This window comes from Astatotilapia calliptera, chromosome 12 (genome assembly GCF_900246225.1).
Source record: "Astatotilapia calliptera chromosome 12, fAstCal1.2, whole genome shotgun sequence".
NCBI lineage: Eukaryota > Metazoa > Chordata > Actinopteri > Cichliformes > Cichlidae > Astatotilapia > Astatotilapia calliptera.
In genome coordinates, this window is record NC_039313.1 from 30,839,064 (window position 1) to 30,863,418 (window position 24,355).

Sequence of the window (24,355 nt, forward strand, 5' to 3'; positions counted from 1 at the left end):
ATATTGCCCAACCATGAAACTAGTAGCAATCTTTAAAGCTGATTCACTGGCCACAGGTTTTGGATGTGTTTAAAAGATTCTTCAGTCACACACCTCGCCCCGGTTTAATCCCAGGCTTTGATACCCTGAACCCAGCTGCTCTGCCAGGGGCAGGGCTGTTCCAGTCATTTTTGTCCATGCCACTGACCTCCAAGCGCACCTCTGCGGGGTCTGGCCCAAAGCCGGACGGTTGATGGCGGACATTGTTGAAGCATTGGGTTTCCCTCACCCGGGCAACCGGGCCCCTTTGAGCCCTTACCCCTTACTGTTTGCCCAGCCACTCTTTCCTCCTCAGCCCACTCTTCTTCTTTTCCCTCTCGCCGTGGAAGTGAAAGGAAGCTTGAGAGACAGCATGTTGTTTTGTGCTCACTGCTTGGATATGCTGCTGGTGGCCGGCTTCCTATGGCGCACCAAAGCTCCCATTCACTTTCTCTCCTTCTCTTTCTTTGACCTCCTCTCGGGAACGAACCACTGTTTGATCACATTAGGGGAGAAAGAGAGAGATCAGTGGTGCTTTTGACATTCCCACTAGCTTTTGACAGTCTATGTGCAGCTGATCAGTTTGCCCGGCACCAGCAAGTGGCCTCTTTTGAATTTTTCCTCTCTCTTTTATGTTTTTTAGGCCAGCCATTGTTAAGCCTTTTGATTAGAATGTGTGGGTAGAGCTTAGCAGGACTGGTGTTTCATTTCTTATTTCACACTTTTCTCTTGAGTCTTCTCTCCCTTTTGTTGGGAAGAGCTTGTGTTGACTGCTTTTCTCAAAATGTCAACTTCTGCGATCATATCTGTAGGAAAAACATGCACTTGTAAGTGAAAGAGAGCAACGGCATGCGGATGTGCCACTTTGATCACCACAAAGAGGCCATGAAAGCTGGGGAACGCTTAATATGTTGGCCACTGAGGAAGCAGAAATGCAAAAACTGCACAGTTGGTGAAAAACCACAGAAGTTTCTACAAAAGGTGAATCAGAATGTGGGCGTTGAGCAATTGCTCGCTGATATTCTACTGTTCTTTTCTTTATCACTTCTCAGAATCACTCTGATAGCACACACTCCTCTCTTTTGATCTGCAAGGTTTGAGCATATTTGAGAAAGCTCACGTGGCTTCGGGTATGACCACTTCACAATTATTGGGGGCTGTGCTTACTAAAAAGCAGAATCTGTAAAAGGCTTAAAGGAGGAGGCCTCTGGAATCTTGTTTTATTTATGCCAAAAATGCCTGGCCACAATTAACCAACCACGACCATTCTGAATGTCAATTTAGGTCATTTTCTACCCTCACAAAAGCCCTGGACTTGGAGCCCATAAAGGAGAAAAAAGCTGATGTAATGGGTTTAAGAAAATCTCCAAGGGGAGTCAAACCTCACCCACACAACCCCAACCAAACCCCCCTGCCCCGCCACCACCTCAGTCTAAAATCCACTCTTCTGAAGTGGTCACCACCTTCGGTCAACATCAAAATATGATACGCAGGAACAGCGGCTCTGAAACTTTCAATGGTAGAGTTAGTTTGTAGACGGAGGAGAAGCATTTATGAGGATTTTATTTTGCAAGCCCCCCCCCAAAAAACAGAGGAAATGTTTATGATTGACTGATTTGATGTTTGGGATGGGGGAAGGGGAGCAGGAGATGAAGGCAGAGGGAAGAGGGTGAAATAGAAAGGAGGGGGGAAAGGAGGGGGGGTAAAGAAAAGAAATCCCAGCCTTGGCACACACACTCATGCGCGCGCACACACACAAACTGCAGTGTAGAGCACAAAAGAAACCTGTAACGCCTCCAGATTCCTTCTAGTCGAGTATCAAAGACATGCTTTGGTTAAGAACGAGACTAGTGCGCAAGATAGCACCGAGTGAGCCAGTGAACCCAGCACTGGCTCGGTTGGGTGCTGTGAGTTAATCTCTCAGATGGGATTTTTCTCCCTTCTTCTTCTCCACCCTCCTCCCTCTCTTTGGGGATATCGGTATTGCTGTGTAGCTCTGAATAGAGGGACTTGTCTAACCTGATCACTGGTCAGAAAAAGCACAGGGAGAGGTTCAAAAACCACACGCAGAGACGACTGCTGCTTTTAAGTTTGGACCAGTGGTTTATCCCACCTCTATTCTGCCTAGCATAGCTCTTGTCCCAGACCTCCTAATACTTGAAAGAATCTTTTGAAAGGGCGCTTTAAACTGAAACTTTAGATGAGAAGTATGGTGGGATTTAAAAAAACAAAACAGTCTTTTTTAAGTTAGCTTTGTGATGACTTTATCCTGTTATTTCTTCAGATGGATTCATAGAAAATAAGTGTGATGTCTCTAAGGTGTCTGCCAAACTAACAGCCCACACCTCATAATTCTCTTTACAATGAGAACATTAATGAATAATAGAAGACAGGAAAACACATTTCCAAAGCTGGACAGAAAATCTAGCTTCCACCATATTTGTGTTTCCGAATCATTGTTGGCTTCCTTTGAGGCAGTGTGGCTTAACAGTTAGGGCTCTGGCTTACTGATCAAAAGCTTGAGTTTCTGAGCAAGCCCCTAAACCCTGTCTTCTCTGAGGGCTGGGGGGGATCGTATCATGGCTGACCCTGGGCACTGACCACAGCTTGCTAACAAACTAATAAACTATGCAGAAAAAGAATTTGACTGTGCCTGTAATTTATATATCACTAATCTTTATATTAGTATTCGGAGACGTCATTGATGTGATCCATGTCTGTGGTTACTAAAAGGCTATGATGCAGTGATGGCTACCCCTCATCAAAACATGAACGGCCCCACAGAAAAAGCTGCAGCTAGGCTTACAATACGATTTCTTTGATCAGATCTTGAGGCAAAAACATCCAGGAGCAACTTGTCAAGACTGCAGCGTCAGCTTTTCAGTTATGTAAAAATGATGACTTTCTTATGGAAGCCTGTTTCCGCCACTAAAAAAAAAAGTATCCATAACTCAAAATTTCAACTAATCTTTCTTGAAATTTCGAGTTATTTTCTCAAAATTTCGACTTATTAACTTGAAATTTTGAGAAAAGTAGCTTGAAATTTTGACTTTTCTCAAAATTTTGAGTTAATTTGAGCTCAAAATTTCAAGTTAGCGCTGCCGGTCAATAATCTACGTGAATGACATCATTTCCTTGTTACCCGGAAGCTGAAGCCCTCAGCTACAAACGCTACAGCTAAGCTAGCAGTATCACAGCCAGTCATGAATGCACAAATTGCTGATTATTTTCAGCGTGACTTCACAAATGATGAAATCCTTGTGTTATTAGCTGAATCACATGGCGTTACTATCAGCAAACGTACTCTAAAAAGCGCCAATTAGTTGTGATCCGGTTTTGAGCGCGCATTCCACATAGATTACTGATTGGCAGAGCTAACTCGAAATTTTTTTGAGTTAATAAGTCGAAATTTCGAGTTATGGATAATTTTTTATTTTATTTTTTTTTTGTGGCGGAAACTGGCCTCCATACTTTCTAGTTCAGGGAAAGGGTTGCAATGACACTCGACATGACATAAACCCATGTGTCACAGGAGTCCTTGTGTTTTATATACAAATATAAAATAGCTTTCAGCTGGTGCACAGTCAAGGTCAGTGTGAATATTTAGCATCTGCATTTTGCATAAAAGGGGAAAAATGGGGATAACTTAAATGTAGTTGTTGCAAAAAGTGCGACTAAAGTATTTACCGAGCTGGAGACTCAAGCGCTTTTTACTTATCAGCAAATATTCCACTATGTTTACCATGCAAAGCTCTGGAGGCACATATTGTATACGCATTGTGTCCATGTGACCCGGGCTTTTCCTAGAAGCTACAACAACGAGAACATAATTGGCAGTTTGGAAAGCATCCAAATAGCTTCCTTTGCCCTTGTTCTTTCCATCAGGATCTTCCCTTAAGGAATGTATGTAGAACGCCGCAGGCTGATAACAGCCCTCCCTCCACCTAAGAACTCTTCATTCTGTTTCCCATTATTCATTAAAATGGCTCTGTCTTTGTTTATTGTTTATTGTCGTTTCCTGTGGAATATCATTAGCTAGTTGGAGAGCGTGAGCTTCTGGGTTGCGCTTTCCTTCTCTCCCTCTGGTTTGTCATGAAAGGTGATTGTGCAGCCAATCACAGAAACTAGAGAACAATCAAAAGACAGAGAGGGTTCAGGAAAAAGCCAAGCAAGCCAAGAAAAAAGCAGACTTGGGGAAGTCGTCAGAGGCTGTTCATCAGTTTTCACAAATCTCTTCCGATGCATATTCCTCCCTGTTTTGTTTAAGTGTCTCTACATTTCAAACAGAATCACAAGGCTAATTGCAGGCGACGCATAACACATTCCACATGTGGTTTAATGGTGTCCCCGCTCTTCATCTTCTTCGCTCTAAGTGCCGCGTGACCTTAGCCATATGACCCGGAAGTGATGTAGCTGAGCATTTCCTCTGGTGTATTTGGAACCCCAGTAAGTGTTTCCTAAAGAAAACAAGTTGGAGGCAGCTGAAATCTGAAACCACGCTAATGCTGGCTGTCTCCCCACCTTGGTTCTCTCTCCCAAAACCCTGTGGCCACAGGGGAAGCAGAGGTAAGGTGGAAGGGAGGGGGGATGAGTAGCTCTTACTGTATGAAACCCACTTTGTACACATTCATTTAAGTGTGTGAACATGCGCATGTACTGTAAGTCCAGTTCACATTCCTCTCAGCTCTGACTGGCAGGGAGCTGCAATCCTCTGCAAACACACTGTGTGGTGTGAGCCAATATTCAGGTTGGCCTCGTCTAGCCAAGCCCTGACAGACACCGGCATGCAAGGCCAAAACGGCTTGTTTGTGCAGTTGTCGTGCAGAAGGTCATTCGCTACATTAAGTGTGTGCAAGGACAAAATGAACCTGACCTTTGGAGAAAGCCTTGTATCCCTCCTTTGAGAGCAGCTGGATTATAATACTCATCTCACACTGTAACTGTCACACATACGCACGCACACCCCAACACTGTGGAGGCCATCGTCTCTCGCTGATTTAACGTTTGGCTCTCTGCTTTGATATGCCAAGGTTGCTATACAAATTTCACAAGTGACTTTGGTCATCTGAAGTGGTTCCATCGCCTAAACTGCATATCTGAAAGCATCTTTCTGATGCTGCATTGCTGCAGACAAGCACGAGCTCCATAAGCTGTCTCTGCTTCTTCTTTCACATACTGCATGTCCAAAATTTGGCAGTTTTCTGCAGTTTTATCTATTGATCAAAGTCTGATGTGACGATCATAAAGTTGAATTCACAGTCCCGAGCAAAGCTTTGTTTACTTGTTCGCCTGTATTCTCATTCTTTACATCATAAATGAAATACAGATTACGAAAATGCTCGTACTTAAAAGTCTTTAAAAGAATGTTTGTGAGGTTTACTGTGTTTTCTGACTAATTAAATACAAAAGGGTTGATGAATGCTTAAACTTCGGGGTCTGGACGAAGTTGCTGCCGTGCTGGACATTTGAGGGCAGGGTGAAGGGAGGGGTAAAGGAGGGGAAGGGTAGCATGGGCCTATACGCTAATCCCATTCCAGCGGGCCAAGCGGCAGCAGCTTGCATCGCATTCCACAGCTCTGCAAGCTTTTTAGGGTGGGGGGAGTAACATTCCTCCATAGCCGGGGCCATCAAAGATGCCGCACAACATCAAAGGCTACTCATAGCCAAGGTGTTGATGACTGCAATCCTCCTCTCAGTCCACTTTTAGCAGCCTCAACCCCTTAGCCCTCCAACACATGCACACATAGAGCAGGCAGGCTGCGCCAAGCATGCTCACCCTCCTTCCTCCCTAGGCTCAGTGGCCATTCTGCAGCATTATTAATCACTGCTCATTAAGTAGTGACATTGACTTTTGTTTTATGGAGAGAGTTGAAGGAGGATGAGCCGGGCTCGCTGCAGCAGGGGATACCACTAATATTTGGGGTGGTGCTGGTGGTAAACATAATAACAATCCATGAGCACTTAATGCTGGTAATGTGGAACACAATCAAAAACACTTAAGTGCTTATTGTTCTTTTTTTTAATGTATTAAAAGCTTTTTTTAATGCAACCTTCCTCAGCATTCTCAGTTGCCTTTTAATAGGGTGTGAACTATTAAAAGGCAACTGATTTTTGTGGTCACATTTGCCACAAAAATCTGAAGGATGTGACTTTTGTCCTTACTCCTGAGTTCCATTTCTCAAAGTGTCTTTTATCCCCTGCAGTGTTCAAAGTGAGCAGTACCAGCTATTGTTAATGTAGAAATCGAGCCCACTAGTAATAAACGGCAAAAAAAATGACCAGCAACAATACAAAAACAACACAAGGAAGGGGGGCGGTGCTCTGAATTAAAATGATAAAAACCAGCTTAGCCTGTTCAGCTAGATGCTACATTGAGTTGCAAGCAAAAGCAATTGTTGGATTTAGTAGGTAAGCTGACGTTAGCCAGATGAATGGGATCATTTGGAGTGAAGCCCATCTGGTCAAGTGGGAACTTGATGGGGCGAAATTATGTTCTGCATCATTAATTCAGAAACCATTGTTTAGTTTTGAGGATCAAAATGGAGCCAGCTTTCTCCCGGATAGTTTTCCTAACTCAGCTGAATTGCAGGCTTTCTCTTATAGCAAAACACTGTCCTGATTAGATGTGTCATTGCAATTCCATTTTATTTATATAAAACAATTGATAGTAGTTGTCACCGTAAGGTGCTTTATATTATATGGTATGTTGGGTAAGACCCAGCAATATTAGAAAGAAACCTCAACAATAAGATGACCTCCTGTGAGCAAGCTGTTGGTGACAGTGGGAAAGAAAAAATCCTTTTCAACCGGAAGAAAACTCCAGCAGAACCAGGATGAGGGAGGTGCAGTCATCTGTTCTGTCTTGATTGCAGTCTGTAATAAATAATATAAACGTAAAGCCAAGGTGTCTAACGGTTGCTAACTAATAATAGCTTTCTTTCGTAGCCATGAGTGATGCAGGATGGAGGTGGTTAGCCACGTAGCTATAACTTAAATACTTGGCATGTATTTAGTGCTGTGTTGTCGTGGCCATGATTGCTTTATTGTGGTACTGAGATCTAAGAGGCATCTACACAAGAAAACATCTTCTTGTAGCGCATCACCTTGTTGCTGACAGCTGATTGCTAGTGGACATTTCCGGTTTCTGGTTGCCTCGGTAACTATCTGATGTATTCAGCTTAATTTCTGAAATGCTGATCACGGTTCACTTTATTGTTGCGAGTGCCATCAATAGCTGATGTTTTGAGGGCAATGCATATAGTACATAGATCCTGTACGTTATTTAACAAGTAAATGAAAAGTCCAAATTTATTTCAGCTTCTCAAATTCTTTGTTTCACATAATGACTAAGAATTGTGTCACTTTGGGATTTTTCACCTTGATTTGATCGAATAATTATTTTGGCGACATCATCTCCAACTTTGAACTTTGTCAGGACAGTTGTGGAAAAAAGATTATGTTGGAGTTTTGTACTACAGCTGTGCAGTTGCGTGCTGTATAGATTTAATGAGCCCCATTTCCCTTTGCTTGTTACACTGTTAGTCATGCTAATTAATTCACAGTGGCACCTTGATGCCGACAAATAATTTATGCATGTGTTCACCTACTTTCATAATTGTCCTCATAAGGACAGCAGCATCTTGCACATGGAGACAATATGTTTGCTCGCTGTTGTTCCTTTCTTTGATCACCATGATCTCAATTGTTTCCACTCCTCCCCCCAAAAAATGGTGCCATCCAACCCAGTGTTGACCCCTGAACTTTGTCAGCCTGTCCTTTGTTCATGTCACTCTAGGTTTTAAAGACTGAAGAGCTGAAAGTGACACCAGAGAGACTTTTGAGTGTGCGTACACACACACAGTCACACACACGCCATTGATGGTTTCGGGATGCACTCGCCGAGAGTTAATAGAGTCACAAGCTCGGCGTCCTGCTCAGTGTTAAAGCTGTCAACCCCAGTGCCTTGTGCTACATATCAGGACATTTACATGATATTGGGTGTCCTCTGCCAGTGTCCCCTGCTCACACTGAAACCATGACACTTGTTTGCTTTGCCCGTTGCTATGAAGATGGTGTAGAGGTGATTTTTCAGGGGAGTTTAAGAGGTGGACTTGGAGTAGAGGGGGGCAAACGGACAGTTGATGACGGCTCTGAGGCTCGTATCACAAAGCTGGCTCGCTTGGGGCATGGCCTTGACATTACAGCTTTCTTAAGTCTAAGTGATCAAAGTCCAACATGTAATTATTATTGTTGGATCATTTTTCTGTCAACATTATTTTGTTTATTGCCCTGCCTTTGTTGGCTGGTTTATACCACCAAAATAAAAGATGGCTAGCTTGGCTAATTGTTCTTTTGGTCCCAGTGGAGAAGACAAAAGGGAGGAAGTCTTCATTATTTCAGAGGAGAAGCAGAAGGATCCCTTTACAGCGATAATGTTACAGGAGGAGGAGTGTCAGCCCCACCTGTATGGCCCTCCCAGATGCTCCACTGTAACTGGATCCCGCTCCCTCTCTCCTCAAGGCTACCAGCCCTCTTTGAAGTTATTTCTAGTGCTGGGAAAGAGGGGCAGAGAGGGATTGAGAGGGGCAAAGAGTGACTGTAAAAGGGGAGGTGTGTGTGTAGCGTTTTACTGGATGCATTTGAGTTTGTAAGTCTATTTGTGCATGCTATACATAGAAGGCTGCAATTCAAAACTCTTTCTCCTTTCTTGTGCTCACCCCCCTCAGTGTGATCTGACATTGAACTTGTGTAGCGGGATCAGAAGACTCGCTGACGTATACTTTTGTTTAGCCACAGTCTGATGTACTGTGGAGCAAATTAAGTTCAAAGTAAACCATAGCTACCACACACACACTTTGATGGATGCATTGAGTGGGTAGGGGTCATTATTTTGCCCCAGAACACTTTGACACTTGGACTGTATGAGCAAGGGATCGAACCACTGACCTTCCAATTAGCAGACAACCCACTCTACTTCTTCAGCTCCAGTCGCCCCAATTAATCAGCTAATTGGATTCTCAAGATCAGGGTTAACTTGCTCTAATTTTTCATGCGTAGCCAGATTTGTCCCCATCTAAGACTCATGGTTAAAGTAACCTGTCTGCAGCTGAGGACGCTTAGTGTAAATCCTCCTGGTAAGGTCTCCGAGTGTCTGTTAAACACGCACGTTTCAACCCGCACTAGAAGCTTAACCTCATAAAGCCTGAACTGGAGCGACTTGCATGAGGAGGTAGACTGCTTGCTTCACTCGGGGGTTTTGGGTCATCTTTTGGATTAAGGCTCAGTGTCAGACTGATTGGCTTCCTCTGTGTGTCTAACGTGATGTCTGAGCTCCTCAGGGTTCATTCAATTTCTCTGAGTCAGTGGGGAATGCGTGATAATTAAATAGAGGTGATGTGAAGCAAAAAAGAAAATAAAGAGGCATCTCACGTAAACAGATGACAGCTTGACCTTTTGACATTTGAATCTCAGTCAGATGTTACTTCTATGTTTTCCTTGCAGGTACCTACTATAGGTCATACGAATGAAAACTGTGCCTCGCAAATGTCGTTGGTGTTCTCAGCTTGTTTGTTTTTTGTGTTTCTGTAAATGCTAACTTTTTAAGAGTGAATCGGCTTCCATGAGTATTTGCGTTTCCCATTTATTTGAGCCGCATTGGCTCACAGGAACTGCAGCTCATATACTTCCACTTTTAATACGTTTACTGGAAGTCTGACCTGCATTTACTGGGACAGAGAGTTCATTTGCGGCCTTATGATTAAGAGCTGGTGTGCTTGTGTGTACACACACTTGCAGAAGACATCTGGGGGGGGTAAAACACCAGCGTGTTTCTAATTGGTTGAAGTCTCCTTCCACGTCTGGCTTGCAGGGGCGTTTGGGGGTGAAGTTGACTGCATCCTGACCACACCACAGTTTGAAGTGGCTGGTGGTGGAGCTGGTGCTATGTTGACATTGTGGTGGTTTGTGTGATTTGGCCCGGCTTGTTAGCTGGATGTTACACAATTGAGCATCCATGTTATGTGCTGGTTTGCATGAAGACTTTTGAAGTTGTTACTGAAAAATTTAGACTTGCTAATTTGGTTTACTTGGTAAAATCTTCAGTGGTTATGACTGTTGTTTTCCTGGAAAGACCTGGAAGATTTGAATGGGTAGTTTTTAGAAAATCTGTGAGCTATAAATTAAAATTAGTTTAATTTAGTTGTAGAATCAGCCACCTTCATGCAGTAAGAGTGAGCTATAAATTCTACTATGAATACATGAGATTATTACTTTAATTGCTATATTCATGTTATTCCTTCATATTATGCAGTGTTGTCTTTGAAGGTAACAGTTTCTAATTGAAATACTCAATAAAAGGCTGTTAACCGTTATTGAGTAAAACCTTATGATATGATTCATGTTGTGTTTTTCACTGCTAGATACTGTGAATGTGTGCAGATGTACTGAGGCTCACGGTTGTTTAACTGTGTGTGGAGCTTTGTGTGTGCTCTGCCTGTCTGGCTCTGGACATCCTGTTGCATTCCAGTCTGACTTAGCCATTTTCATGACTGTGTTTTGAGACTCTCAAAGACACCACAGTTCCCAGGGGAGAGTCTTTGAGCCGTGATTAGACATACCCACCTTGCCATCCCATCCCCACAACCATCAACACAAGAAACCGGTGTGTTATTCCAGGAAGTTGACAGTATTTTGGTAGTGATGGCGGTGAGGAGGATGAAGGACCTGGCTGAGTCAAAGGCTCGGGGGCTGTGCGTGAGATGCTTTTCCACTGGAGTGAATAAGTCACCCCTTGGTCACCCCGATATGTTTCACGCTACAAACAAACCCCTACGCCTGTTCTCAAACAGTGAGATACGTAAACACATGCACGGCACCGGGGAAGCAGGTGGGTGCGAGGACTGGCTTCCTGCCCAGGTTTTTCTTCCTCTGGATTTTGTGTGCTTGTGAAATTGGTGCCAGCTCCTCTTCCAAAACTTATAGGTGGAATCGGTAAACGAGAGATCTGCATGGTTAATCATTTAGCCAGCTTCAAGAACTTCAAATACAAACTGTCGTGCACTTCCACTTTGTTGTAACCGAGGCTTATTGTCTGCGGCCTGTAGCTCATTAAAGGAAGTGTTGGAATTCAGATTGAGTAAAATATTGGTGTCAAGAACAGACAGTACATGCAAGTCTATAAACATGTATAGATCGGTTTAGCTCAGGGATCATCCCCTCCTACTTGCTTTTGATGTTTTTTGGCTCCTGCCGTGCTGTAGTATGGATGGCTTGTTGTAATGCACCATTTTCAAGCAAGTGCATCACTTTAAATAAACATGCAATTCAGCAGCTTCTTTTGGAATTTTAGATTCTGGTACCCTGTGAGCATCAGCTCCCCTCCAGTTCACAAGGCTTTCCTTGCTGGTGGTGCTAAAAGCACGATTGGAGAGTAATCTTTTTGAAGTTTGTGCTTTGTCGCAAAAAATAAAAAGCCTTTTATTTTTCTGTGTCAAAAATAGATTGGAAAGAGTTATAAACAGGATTTTTTTTATTTTTTTTTAAGTTGAGTTAAAGTGCTGATTATGACCTTTTTATGTTGAGCATTCCTATTTTTCATCTTGTTAGGATACCAGAGGGAATGGAATTTGTAAAAAGCACATTAATACACAGCACAGGGGAAAAAAATGTAACTACCACTTTCACAGAAGCACAATATAGTGTGGCGAGGGCAAGGTAGGGCGACTGTCTTGGACGTGTAAGAGGGAAAAGGGGTAATGGGGGGCTGTAACTGGGGCCACCAATAATTTAGAAGGAGAGAGGGAAAAGGGGTGTGGCAAAGGGGAGGGGAGGGAAGCGGGATGGGGAAGCAGCAGAAGTGGTTGTTGTACGATCAAAGGCTGAGCGAATTGTGTCACAGACAGAGTGGGAAGAATGGCATTGAGTGGTGTGACTTGCATTTTGATTTCCTTTGAGAGCTTGGGGGGTGCGAGTGGTGATGGTGGGAGTTTTAAGGAGCACGGCTCTGTTTTGATCCCATTACCAACAGTTATCAGGTCACTTGTTTGACCATTAAGGATCTCTGAGTGAAAGATGATTGTGTGATGTTCTTATGAGTCATAATGTGTGAAAGTGTTTGAAAATATTTAGATTAAAGTATGAAATGTATTCATCCAGTGTTGCTATAACAACCAGAGTGAACTGGTGCACTGCTACAACAAAGTTTGCGTCAATTTCCATTTTATACCAGTGCTGAATATTAACAATGTCTGCAGGTGGTTCTCCAGACGGAGGTGTAAGATTGGTCGGTGCCGGGCTGTGACTAGCTTGAGTGACAAGCCAAGTTCAAATCCCCGCCAGGACTTTATTGCGAGTGTGGCTTGTGTAACAAGATATTCATGTGAAAGGCTGCCTCCCCAAGGGGCAGGACAGATGGGGTAGAACAAGAGACGCCCCCTTGTGGTACTTGGGGAGTGCCTTATGCCTTTCCTCCAAACCTGGGGTACGAAGCAACGGAGCAAAGTGGAGCACTTCGGTGCTTCCAGCAGGCTGAGCTGGTTTGATTTTTGGGGCCTTGCAGGGAAAGCTAGCAGTTGGAACACAAGAGAGAACAGTCTCTGTCTTATTGTGTGTTCGTGGAACTGCGCGTGTGCGTGAACGCACGTTTGCATATGTGCTCGTTAATCTTTTGTCTGCTCGGCCAGTAGCTGTGACCCACTTCGCAAGATCACCTCTCATCTCTCATCCAAGTCCGAGCTCCTTTTCCTTTTGCTCCCCATCCCCACATCCATCAACGCATATACGTCAACATCTGAGAAAAGGAAAAAAAAAAGTCTCTGTGGTGGAGATAATGGTGCAATGGCCAGCCTCTAAAATAACAACATGGTGCACAACAACAACACTGTCCCATTTGGAGTCCAAGTGCCCCTGCACAATGGCCTAGTGTTTAGGGACCAGGGGCGCAGGCGGGGCTCCCCACCACCATCCAAGCTGTTAGACAAGCCAGAGAGGGAGGTCATAATCACAGTGCAAGCAGGGCTACGCTTCCCGGTCCTCATGTAGATCCACCACAACACTATCTCTGAGTCTTTCCCATCTGCACGCTTGCACCTTATCTAACATAACATCTAAAATGTTACCTTAGTTGACTGCAGTGTGCGGTATGCACAGAGCAGATGAGATGGTATGATTTGTACAGTGATGACATGTGGAGGGGGGCAGGTCGGGAGATGCTGGTTGAATGGAAAACTTACCAAGTTACGCACTTTAATCTTTGTCTTTCCCTTCAATTTTGCCGTCCTCCAAAAGCTGAGAGGGAAAATATGCTTTAAAATTATCATACCAAATGTGTATGTAATGTATACCTGCTCCGCCTGCCTGCTCCTGTCAGCCTAAGGCGAACGGTCAACCCGAGCAAGCTTTGCTCTACAACGAGAGAAAGGGCAGCTTTGAAAATCTGTTTTATGTGAAATCAGAAAGACAAGGTGACTGCATCCTGTGGATGTGTAAAAAGGTGTTTTGAGTCAGGAAAGCCTCGCTTGGTGATGACTTTTTATGTGTTTGCGCGCTGTTGCAAGAATGATCCACTTGTTTCAAAGGGTTGTGATTGAATGTTGGAGCTTAAGCTTTCATGTTTGAGCACACGTACTTTTGTCTGTGTGTGGGAGGTCTGAGGAGGAGGAGGAGGATTCAAGGATGAGGATTTTTTTTTTCCCTGTAAAGGTGTAATTCAGGCTATAGGAGAGAAAACGTGGAAAAGTAAGTGTATGTAGTATGAAAGGAGACTTATACTTACTTTCTGTCAGACATGTTAACAATGGTAGACGCTTATGTTAAAAATGGCCAAAGTTTCAAATGAGTTCAGCGGATGTACAAGTAATTATTAGAAGCCTAAATCAGGCTTCAGATTGCTCTAAAGTCCCAAAAAACTATATCATGATATGCTAATTTCATGGTGTAAACATGTCGCCCCATTAGGCAGTGGATTATGCTCACATGGGTCATGTAGAATGAGGTTAATAAAGTTGTGAAGTTGAAGTTTTGTAGTTTTGTAATTTGTCATATCGTAAAATTTATCGTTATCGTGAGAATACTCTGAAATTTCATGATATTCTGTTTGGGCCATATCAACCATCCCTAAAGTTAATCATCAAAAGTTACTTTAGTACAATCTAGGAATGCAAATAAAGAGCATAAATTGAGCATATTAGGTTTTTCTAAATGTAATTCTAACCTTGATACCTCAAAAAGCAAATGATTTCTGCTGTCTGCTTTCGTGCTATTAAAGCCGATTCCTCTTATTCAGATTTCCTCCCTAAAGGCAGAAAGAGAAGATGCTACCTTGTGGAGCTCTAGCATGATGCACGTTGTCCACATTCCTTTCCTGTGACTCGAACTTAGTCCACTTGATTTGCATTTGACCCCATTACTATTAGCTAAGTCCTCCCCCAAAACCCCTTCAGGTCAGGGGCTTGACCTCTCAGGGTTGTGGAACTGAAGTGACTGGGCACTTTCTGAATTTCTCTTCAATTGGCCTGCTGCACAACCAACCTGCTCCCTCTGCGATGAAGTGGGGTTCAAAGGTCAGGGTTCACCAGTGGAAGAAGGGTATCTTGGGTCATCAGCAGTAGCCCCCGGCCCAGAGTAGCCTAAGGCTCGGAGCCACAGATTGGGGTGCCGTGGTCACTGGGTTAATACGAAAGCGGCCTGCAGGTCATTTGGCCCAGTTCTAATGCTAATACGCGAGCTTGTCTTTGCTGTGTTGCCAAGGTGGGGAATTGATCCAGGATTTTGGTGACTCCACTTGGTTACAGTTTTTAATCCGATTTTTTTTCTTTCTCTTTTTTTCTTTTTCCTGATAATTACAGCCTGACAGTCATGGCTGTCCTCTAGCCATTCCTTTTTTGGTTTCTTGATGTTTTGTGCTGGAGAGCTTTTATATTTTTGTGGGTATGTGAAGAAAAAGAAGGACACTTAATAACACATAAAATGTAATAAAAATATAATAACCTGTAATTACACGCTTAGAATGAATTTGGTGTTTTTTTTAGTTTTTTTTTTTATCATCTTTTAATTTTCCTCATGACGTACACATCTTTTGGGAGTGCATTCTAGCATATCCACAAGATTGGTGATTGGATTAGCTTTTAGCCGTCTCCTGATGTCAAACTGTAGAACAGAATTTGTTGTTTTGTTTTGTTCTTATTCTTTGAAAATATTCCACTTTGCATTTTTCCAACCTTCTTCATCAATCAGTGATTTATGCCTCCTTTATATGTAAACAATGTGAATGTGCTTGCTCTGCAAAGCAAAGAACTGGTGCATATTAGTGACCTTGTGTATGCGTTGACACCTGAAGTTACCTGATAGACAATGTTTGATGCTGCTCGAAGAAAATGTCAACATTCACTTTCCAATTTAAGAAGAGAAGATGCAATGTAACCAGTCACTGTGCATGTATGCACAAGCACAATAGAAATGGCAGCAGCATTAATCATTTCCAGCAGTAACAATGGTAGTAGACTTAATGCACCTTTCCCTAAGTAGAAATTCAGTAAAAATGTGCCTGATCAGCAGATCCATGAAAGCACATAAATCCTGATTTTGCTTATGTTGCTACTGTTCTTTAAAAGGTCTTCTGTATGTTTAGATTCTGGATAAGTTAAGCACACAGAGAATAGCTCAGGTGCCTAATGCTTTTAAATTTCATCATAGGTTAAAAGAACATTATATTCCCTATAAATATGAGGAATGCATCCAAGAGATGTTTGTGCAGCTTTAAGCTTGTAATTTACCTCTTTGTGAGTCAAATTCAGAACGTGGGGATGCCAAGACCCTGAAACTTGATACATCATGTATGTCGGATGCACATTTTATTTTTTAATCTTGAAGGTTGCACATTCTGACTTTTCTAATGTGATACTAGCTCCGTAGCATAGAGACAAATATTTATTTCTCCATCTTATTGTCTTTCCAGATGCATCCTTTGGGACTATGTAATAATAATGATGAAGAGGACCTATACGAGTATGGCTGGGTTGGCGTGGTGAAGCTGGAGCAGCCGGAGTTGGACCCCAGTTGTCTCACGGTGCTTGGAAAGGTAAAGAACTGCTTTTTTATGTTTTCAAGTTTCCGTTTTGCCACCGTGTTAGTTTCTGAATTTGCCTTTTGTTTCCCGTTAATGTACATCCAATGACTATCCTTTCAGAAAGTTAATATATTACAGCACCTTGCTCTTTACTGTGCTACTGCAGGTTTGTTGAACCATGCAATAAAATGAAAATCAGCATTTAACAATGCAGGTGAGTCACTTTGACACCGTAATTCACTGTAAATTAGAAGCTAGCAATACTCTTTGATATTCAGAGCCCAAAAAAACACCTTGGATTTTGCCATCTTGGGGCACAAATATCTAATAATTTGATTACTATTTGCCTAAAATTACAATAGATTGTCACCTGTCAACATGCGAGTAAAGAAAAGTTATTTCCTTGCATTTGATGAAAATCCCTTTAAGGGTTTAGCTTTGATATAGTGCAGTCACTGAGACAATTCATGGAAGGATGGTTTAGTTTTATTTTGCTTCTTACTTCCCATTGTGGTCAGAACAAGAGTGTAGTGATCCCTCCCCAATCCCTATCCTCCCGCCCTCCCTTCCTCCAGTGCCCAGGCACCTCCAGTGGTATTTTATCGTGCTTTAATTAAGTGTTCCTCTTAATGGAATGTACCAACATTCCCCAGAGGATGAAATAAGGGAGTGTTGTCCATAGTCTCATTTATCCTGTACATTCCTGGTGACAGAAAGAGAGCAGCCATTCATAATATCAGAAGCCCACGTGCCATATAAACATCCTAATGGTGCACTTTGTTTGATGATGGTTTCTAGCTGACATACACTGAGACCTGAAAACTAATGTTATGCTCAGAACTCATTAACTGGATTTCATCAGCTAAGTAGTCCTTATCGTGGCGACGTGCCCACGCTTGAGTTTCAGCAGCACAAGTGGAAGAAATGGCACGTGAATAATACATTTAAACAGATGGTAAAACAGATATGTTTTCAGTCTATCAGATTTTTAATGGTAGGTAGTAGGCTGTAGTACTAGAAGTACAAGCAAAAACCTGACAAGGTCACAAACATCAGTCATTTCCCCTCCTGGTTTTTGATTCTGACAGTTTTCTATAAACGTAAAGCTGAATGTGTGTTTGCCTTTTCTGTAAGCATACGAATCATGTCCGTAACATTAGATCAGCAATTTAATACAAGCAGGTGCATTTTCAGAAGGAAGAGAGCGAATCGGAACGAGGTTGATAGTTTTTGTTCAGTCGTTCCCATCAGCTTGTTCCTTCATACCATGTTTAAAAGAAAAAATAAAAACACAGGAGAGACGGGATGAATGGAGGATACAGTATGCACCAGTGTCAGATTCAGATGCACAATGTTGTGGTTACGCGGGATGTGTCTTAGCCAACTGAGCCACGGGGACACCCCAAGTTAGAGAAACCCACACCTTCCGCTTAGTGGACCAGGTCAGAGCAGAGTCCTAATGAGCTGGCCATTTTTATATATTCTAGATCTGATCTTTTGCTAAGGGACACTGTAGCGGTGATGGCAAGAACTTTGGCCTGTGACCTTTTGGCCTCTAGCCAGCCTCCCCAACTTCTAGGTCACTCTTGTTTCCTCTGTGTGTACTCAGCCAGGACTATAATTAGAGAAGGGAAAGCCCATTGTTGCATCTTGACAAACCCTCGCCTGGGGCCTGAACACAGCTGGGTGCTTTGCGTTGGCACAAACGCTTTTGCCAGGCCAGACAGTCCAGTGTTTACCCCCTACCAGTCTGCTCCCTCTGCCCGACCAGCCAGCCAGACCACCAGGCCGCTATGCGCCCAGCCCCATTCCGGATACGATGCCCACTCCTGCACCCTCACCCCGCCTGGCCTGGCCTCGTGCTCGGCGGCCCCCACCCTTCTCCCGCCCTACCAGACTGTCCCCTGACTGAACCCAAGTGTGCTTTACTGCCACTTTGCCACCAACAGTGTCAGGGTCTTGTCTGGTCAATTTAGATTCCATTCAATTACAAAAACCTAGCGTCTAAATATAAACTGTCTGGGAACACTGGGCCCCCAGCTGTGCTTCGGAGCTGATCAACACTCACTGATGGGCATTCCCTCCTCTGTTTAGGGTTGGCTGAATTTGAGGAAGGGGCTTGCATCGTTGGGTCCTTATGATCATTCCAACAGTTTTAAAAGCAACATTTGATGGAGAAAACATTTCTGAGACCTGATGAATCCAACAGTAGGGACAGACTGATGTTCTAGTGCTATGCTAAATGTTTAGCGCTGTAAAGTCTCGTTCTTGGTTTGGATTGTCTTTAGCTGGAGCTACACAGGACATTGCTCCTCTGTGCTTTTGTGATTTGTACTCGGTTATTCAGCTAAGTGGCACAGGGATGTCGGGTTGAGCTCATTATTATAGAGAACTGCTCTGACAAATAAAATAATCGCAGTAGAGGAAGACACAGGAAAAGGGGTCGGTCATTCCAGCCTCTGAAGTCCATGTGCAAACTTCACTAAAGTGCTGGTGTGTCATATATATGTACACAGTTTTTTCCTGCACTTCCTGTCTGGTTCCTGTGAGAGCTCCAGGACTATAAAACCTCTGACCTCAGTGTGCCACAGAACTAGAGCCCCTCCCCATAACAGCAGGAGAACTGAGAGCAAATGGGCTCTCACTGTAGTGTTTGATGTGTTCTTTATCAGATTTGGCTAAAAAGTGCATTTGTCTTGTTTATAATGTCCTATGTCCGAAGGTCTGCCCTGTTGCTTTCACAGCGCCGTCTCTGTAACTCCAGCTTATCAACCCTTAACTTTCTCTGGGGTGTTTGTAAATGTTGTAAATCATGCTTACAGCTCTGCACACATGTATCCTCTTTCATGTTGAACTATTTATTGCAGCCAGTTACATATTCTTGGTTGTCATTTCCTCCTCGCTGCTCGACTTTCTCAGAATTGACCTCCCTCCCGTCTTCGCTACGCTGTCTGTTCACACGCATTCACTGCAATTTTTGGCAGCTCCTCTGGAACATGAAATCATGCCACTGGCCTTCATTGGGGGCGCAGACCCGTCGGTGTCTTTGTTGCAGTGCCAGCAAGAGATCTCTTCTTCCAGTGCTGCAGTGCGAGTCCAGTGGGCACTGGACTCTCACTCGGGGCGTTAGCATGCCGGCTTTCCTCGTTTCATCCCGCCCGAGTGTTCATGACATAAGTCCCCATCCCTGGAAGCCAGGAGAGGGAAGGCAGAAGAGTGTATGGGCAGAAAATTAAGGTAAAGAGTTCGGAGACTTGGTGTCTCAAAGAGATGACCTGGGTAAATGTGTCTGTTTGGTAAGTGGGTGGTTGGGGTTTGCATTTAGCATGGTATATATATTTTCTTTTTATATATGCACATAAGTAGCAAAATGGAACCTGTCCTCCCACACGGCCCTGCTGCTTGTGAAAAGCAAGACTTTTGGCTGGCATAGCATGTAAATCTCCCTGGTATGTGCTTGTTGTGTGTGGCCTGGTGCTGGCCTTAACCAGCTTGTCTCTGAACCATGATCAGTTCCACCTTAAACGCCAGCCAAAAACAACAGTTCATCGCAGCGGAGCGCGACTGGCCATGAGATCGGCCGCTACAAAGCACTTAAAAATAACTAGAGCAACAAGAAAAGTTTCGAGACCTTTACTGACATATCCTCCCCGAAATAAAGCCAGCTACTTTAAAGTTTTTGCCAGAGGCATACCACCATAAAAAGTGTATCCTGTGTGGGCAGCTCTGTCTTTGACACACACACAAGCTTCATCTTAAAACAGCAGTTTCTCTGGAACAATGTGAGCGGGCAGAGGAGTGTGTCCTTTTCTACTGTGGTCCTGAAGTTGGCACTGTGGGACAGCAGGCCAGAGCAAACAGCTGCTGAGTCTTAGTGCTAAGTGGCTCTTGGACTCTAACTGTGTCTGGCATCTCAGCCAGAGCTGCAGAGAGGGGTGTGTGTGTGTGTGTGTGTGTGTGTGTGTGTGTGTGTGTGTGTGTGTGTGTGTGTGTGTGTGTGTGTGTGTGTGACGGCAAGGAATGATCGGGAAAGTGCACGAGGGCTACAAGAATGATGTGCATCTGAGGAAAAGGGGAGAGATGGGCATTAAAAAGAAAGACATGGCTACAGACAGATGAGTGCGATATTGCTGGCGACTGGCTCATAGCCTGTGGCCACATTAGCCATCCTAGACGCTATAGTTTTACACACTTTACTGTTAGAGGTCATCCCGAGGCCACGGCAATGCCAGTAGGGTGTCATGCCGCAGGCCGTGTGGTAAAGAAGCTTACATGCTGGATTGAACTGGCTCTATGTGGCCTTGTTTTCAGACTTTTTCATACGAATACTGTTTGATCAGTGGGTGTATTTGTGAATGTGTGCACGCTGTGGCTCATCCGCTGTTTATCAGTATGGACATGGAGACCTAATGGGCTGGCAGATCAGCTTGTGTTTTGATGAAGATGGCTGAATGACTCACATTCTCTAACGATTCTCTTCTCACGCCATTTTTTTTATTTTTTTTGCCTTCTTCATTTCACTCCTTCTGTTATAGAAAAGACCTTCGTGAACAGAAAGAAGGAAAATTGCTGCAGTTCTACGCTCCGCGTTCTCCCGAGTGTTTTGTTAAATTGCAATTGATCTGCAACTTGCACAGGGACCGTTCGATAATGACGAAGCTTGTCTTTTTGTTCAAAGTTTTTAAAAGAACTCTTTTCTCAGAAGATCCATAAAGATGCATGATATCGATGAGACAATTTTCCCCTGCGATTGTGCTAAAACTTACAGGGGCTTATTCCCGTTCAGTTGAATACCGCAAACCGAAAGCCAGTCTTTTTGTTTAAATCAAAGCCGTTAACTCTGGCGACCCCAGTATGAAAAAGAATTGAAGGCTAAACTTCTTCAACTTGTTGAGTTTTCACCTAACTTTAGGGATTTGCTTTTTTTTGTCACTGAAACACGTTTTTGTCGAATTCGACGGCTTGCAATTTGAAACAGTTTCCACACATTTGAATGCAGATGCAATTCTATCTGAGACTTCAAATGATTGAAATAATAGCCAGGTGATCACTCAGGACTTAGTGTTCTGTGCAGCCTTATTAGCTCTTAGAAACAAATCATGAAGTCGTGAAAGAAAGGTTCTAGATCTGAAAGGAAATACTTGATGAACTTCGTGTTACCCTGATGGGGTGAAATGCACACACTAACTCTTTAGCTTTCTCTCCACCTGGCCCTCGCCCTAAGCACTCTGCACAAACACTTTCAAACGCGGCAGCGCGGAGGGAGGGATAGAAAGAGAAACTGAAAAAGAGAGGAGGAGCAGCAGGGAGAGAAGAAAGGGGGAGGAAAAAAGAAATCTTGTGAAGCATGGAGCACTCAGGGGCCTGCCTCTTGGGTGCTTCTTTCATGTTTGTGTGCGCCTCAACTTGCTGATATTATCTTGGCCGCTCTTCCGGGTGGGGTGTCAGGAGAGGTTTCCACTGTGACCAGGCAGGAGCCTCTCTCTCTTTCTCCCTCTTATCTGTGTAGCCCCTTTTCAGACTCTTTTCTATTAACCTGACGTCCTCTGAACATGGTGGATTTATATCTGAATGAGCGCCTGAGTCACTTTTTTCTGGAAAAGTCATGACCGCAGTCTTACGCAGCCTGAGCAAACTTTTTTTTAGCATATGCATATGAACATTTAGAATCTATCAACATGGGATTTTTGGTACTGAAAGCTTTTTGATTTGCAGTTGTAGTTTACCTGCAGTCAGATATTTGGTTGTGTGCTGGTTACACTTGCAGAAATACAATCATCAAGCGATCTGATATTCCTTAAAGATAACCTAGCTTTTAATTAGCTTTTAAAAGTGATCTGCATTAGTAAACATTGACCTTTAGATGAAACAGGAAGTCCTTGGTCTCGTATCTGTCCCACAATAAGAACCGTTGCCAATTCAGGGTAAGGCTTCATACCTGGAAGTGCAAGAAGAACGATCCCCTTCGCAGCCTGTGTACAAGTTGCAGAGGCAGCACAGACAGCAAGAACCTGCTCTTGGTAATAACGGTGCAAAGAATGAAGTTTTGAAAGCATTCAAAACTGCGGTGACTCACTTGTGTTGGAAAGTTGATTAAAGCTGTAAAATAAAAATGACAAGTTAGAAATGCGATCGACAGCAAACAGGCATTTTAGTGGACCGATGAAACAAGCTGAGCTTTAAGTCTCCTCTCTAAAAAGGGCCTATGTCATGTGACATTCTGTAGACTGTATACTTTCCAAGCCTTTTTTTCCCCTGTTTGCATTCAAACCACTAATAATGGTGCAGTTTCCAGTGGCCTGTAAATAGTAATGCAGCATCACCTTTTTATTGCAGTCTTTGATTTTCTTGCAGTCTTGTTCCAACCTCCTTATTTTCTACCTACAGTTCCTCACTGTGTGTGAATGCCTAGTAGCAAGGTGAAGTGAACGTGGAGAGTTTTTTTTCCTAATGTATTTCACTCCGATGATTGAATTTTACATATAGACTCAGTGTAGCCTTGACTTCACTATCAGTTCTGTTCTGTATGTTTTGCTCCTTTTTCTGAGGCTAACATTAGTCTTGGACAGCAGCTCTTAATCTTTTACCAGTGTTGCACCACTCAAAGTTCCTCCTATATTGAGGAAGTACTTCCAATTTAGCTTATAACTCATAATAAAAGACCCTATAAATAAAGCTCCTAAAATCACCCTGGCTCCCATTTTATGCAGGCCACAGGAAAAAAGAGGGTACTGTCTTCAACCTTTACTGGAGCTATAAAAAAAAAAAGCTTCTGCAGGCTTCTTCTCTCTTAGGGTGTGTTGGAACACTCACCCATCTTCCTACTTCAGTTTACCCCCATCACCCCCTCCCAAGTAAGTCTCTCCCCTAAATCACTGCTTTGCCGTGTTTCACGGCACTTGGAGGGACCCAGGGGTCCCACTGCGCTCGTTTCCATGGTCACTGGGAAGCTCCTTGTGTCATGTGGCTCAAAGTGAGCCGTCCCTGGACCGAATTACCCAGCTTTCAATGGGAGGCCAAATGACCATTATTAGACTTCACAGCTAAGGCCTCTATTTAAAGAGAGGAGAAAGGAGCCCTGGGGACTTAAGATGAGAGAGAGATGGAGGGAGAGAAAAAGAAAAGATGAGGCAGGGGGCAGAGAAATAAGGGGGGAGGAAGAGAGGAGGGGAGAAGAAAGTGCATTTAGCTCTACTATGGATGTTTCTTTTTATTTTCTCCACCTTTACACTGATTTTTGATCTTTATCACAATTGTTACTTAAAAGTCTGACAACAGCCTGAGCTTAAGCTGTCTTGTCTGTCAGACAGTGAGCAAAAAGACAAAAGAAAAGATGAGCCATGGAAAAAGTAAATCTTAGAAAAGATAGGACCAGACATCCACCCACATCAAGCAAAGCCTTGTCTTTTCTCCCTTCATCTCTAAGCCCGTTGCTTTGTATGGGAATGTGCTTGTGTGCGTGAGAATCCTCGTGTCCCGCGCCTCACTGTGTATGTCAGGGCCGTGTTGTCTGTACGGCTCGAGCCCACGGCCTGGCACAAAAGCTGGAAACTGAAGCCCCGAGGTCCCACACAGCTAATCTGATGCCTCTCCCTGCTATACATGACTCCAAAACTGAAGGGTTAGCGGGGGTGAAAATGGCATCCTGTTCTTGTGGTTCAAACTTTCTTTCATGCTTTGCCAGGGAGGCATGGTTAGGTCCAGCACAAGAAGATGGAGAAGAAGTGATGTGTGCCTAAGCGAGTGTGTGTGTGTGTGTGTGTGTGTGTGTGTGTGTGTGTGTGTGTGTGTGTGTGTGTGTGTGTGTGTGTGTGTGTGTGTGTGTGTGTGTGTGGGGGTTGATGTATGAGTGTCATCGGAGCTGGTCGTGCCCTCAGACAGTGAGGTAATGGAACAAGAGAAAGAGAAACATGTAGATAGGGAGGGGATATTGAATGGGAATGCACCTAGTAGATTCTGGGTAGCACATTAGTATTGTTTACTGGAGACCAGTATAACAATAAAGATCTAACATCTGGATAAGTGATTACATGCTGCAAGAAGAACTTGAAGAAGAAAGTCAGTGAAAAATTTATCGGATAAATATAAGGAATACAAATTTATCTGTAAATTATTTTTTTTTACAAAATAGAGGTACATGAAAGACAAGGTGTGTGTGATCCAGAAATGGATTTGTTGACCAAAAGATATTATAACCAAGAGATGACTTGCTGAGAAATGACAGTGTGAGGTGTTTTATTGCAGTAATAGCTGAATAAACGCACCTTTATATGG

At 43.5% G+C, this 24,355-nt stretch overlaps 1 protein-coding gene across 2 annotated transcripts in view; it reads left to right on the forward strand.

Moving 5' to 3' along the window:
* Positions 1–24,355, forward strand: part of znrf3 (zinc and ring finger 3) — a 65,185-nt gene that overhangs the window by 19,017 nt on the left and 21,813 nt on the right. For both annotated transcript variants that reach the window (XM_026186148.1, XM_026186149.1), the window contains exon 2: positions 15,971–16,093. In XM_026186148.1, coding sequence (XP_026041933.1) covers positions 15,971–16,093 — 123 coding nt within the window. The remainder of the gene's footprint in view (positions 1–15,970; positions 16,094–24,355) is intronic.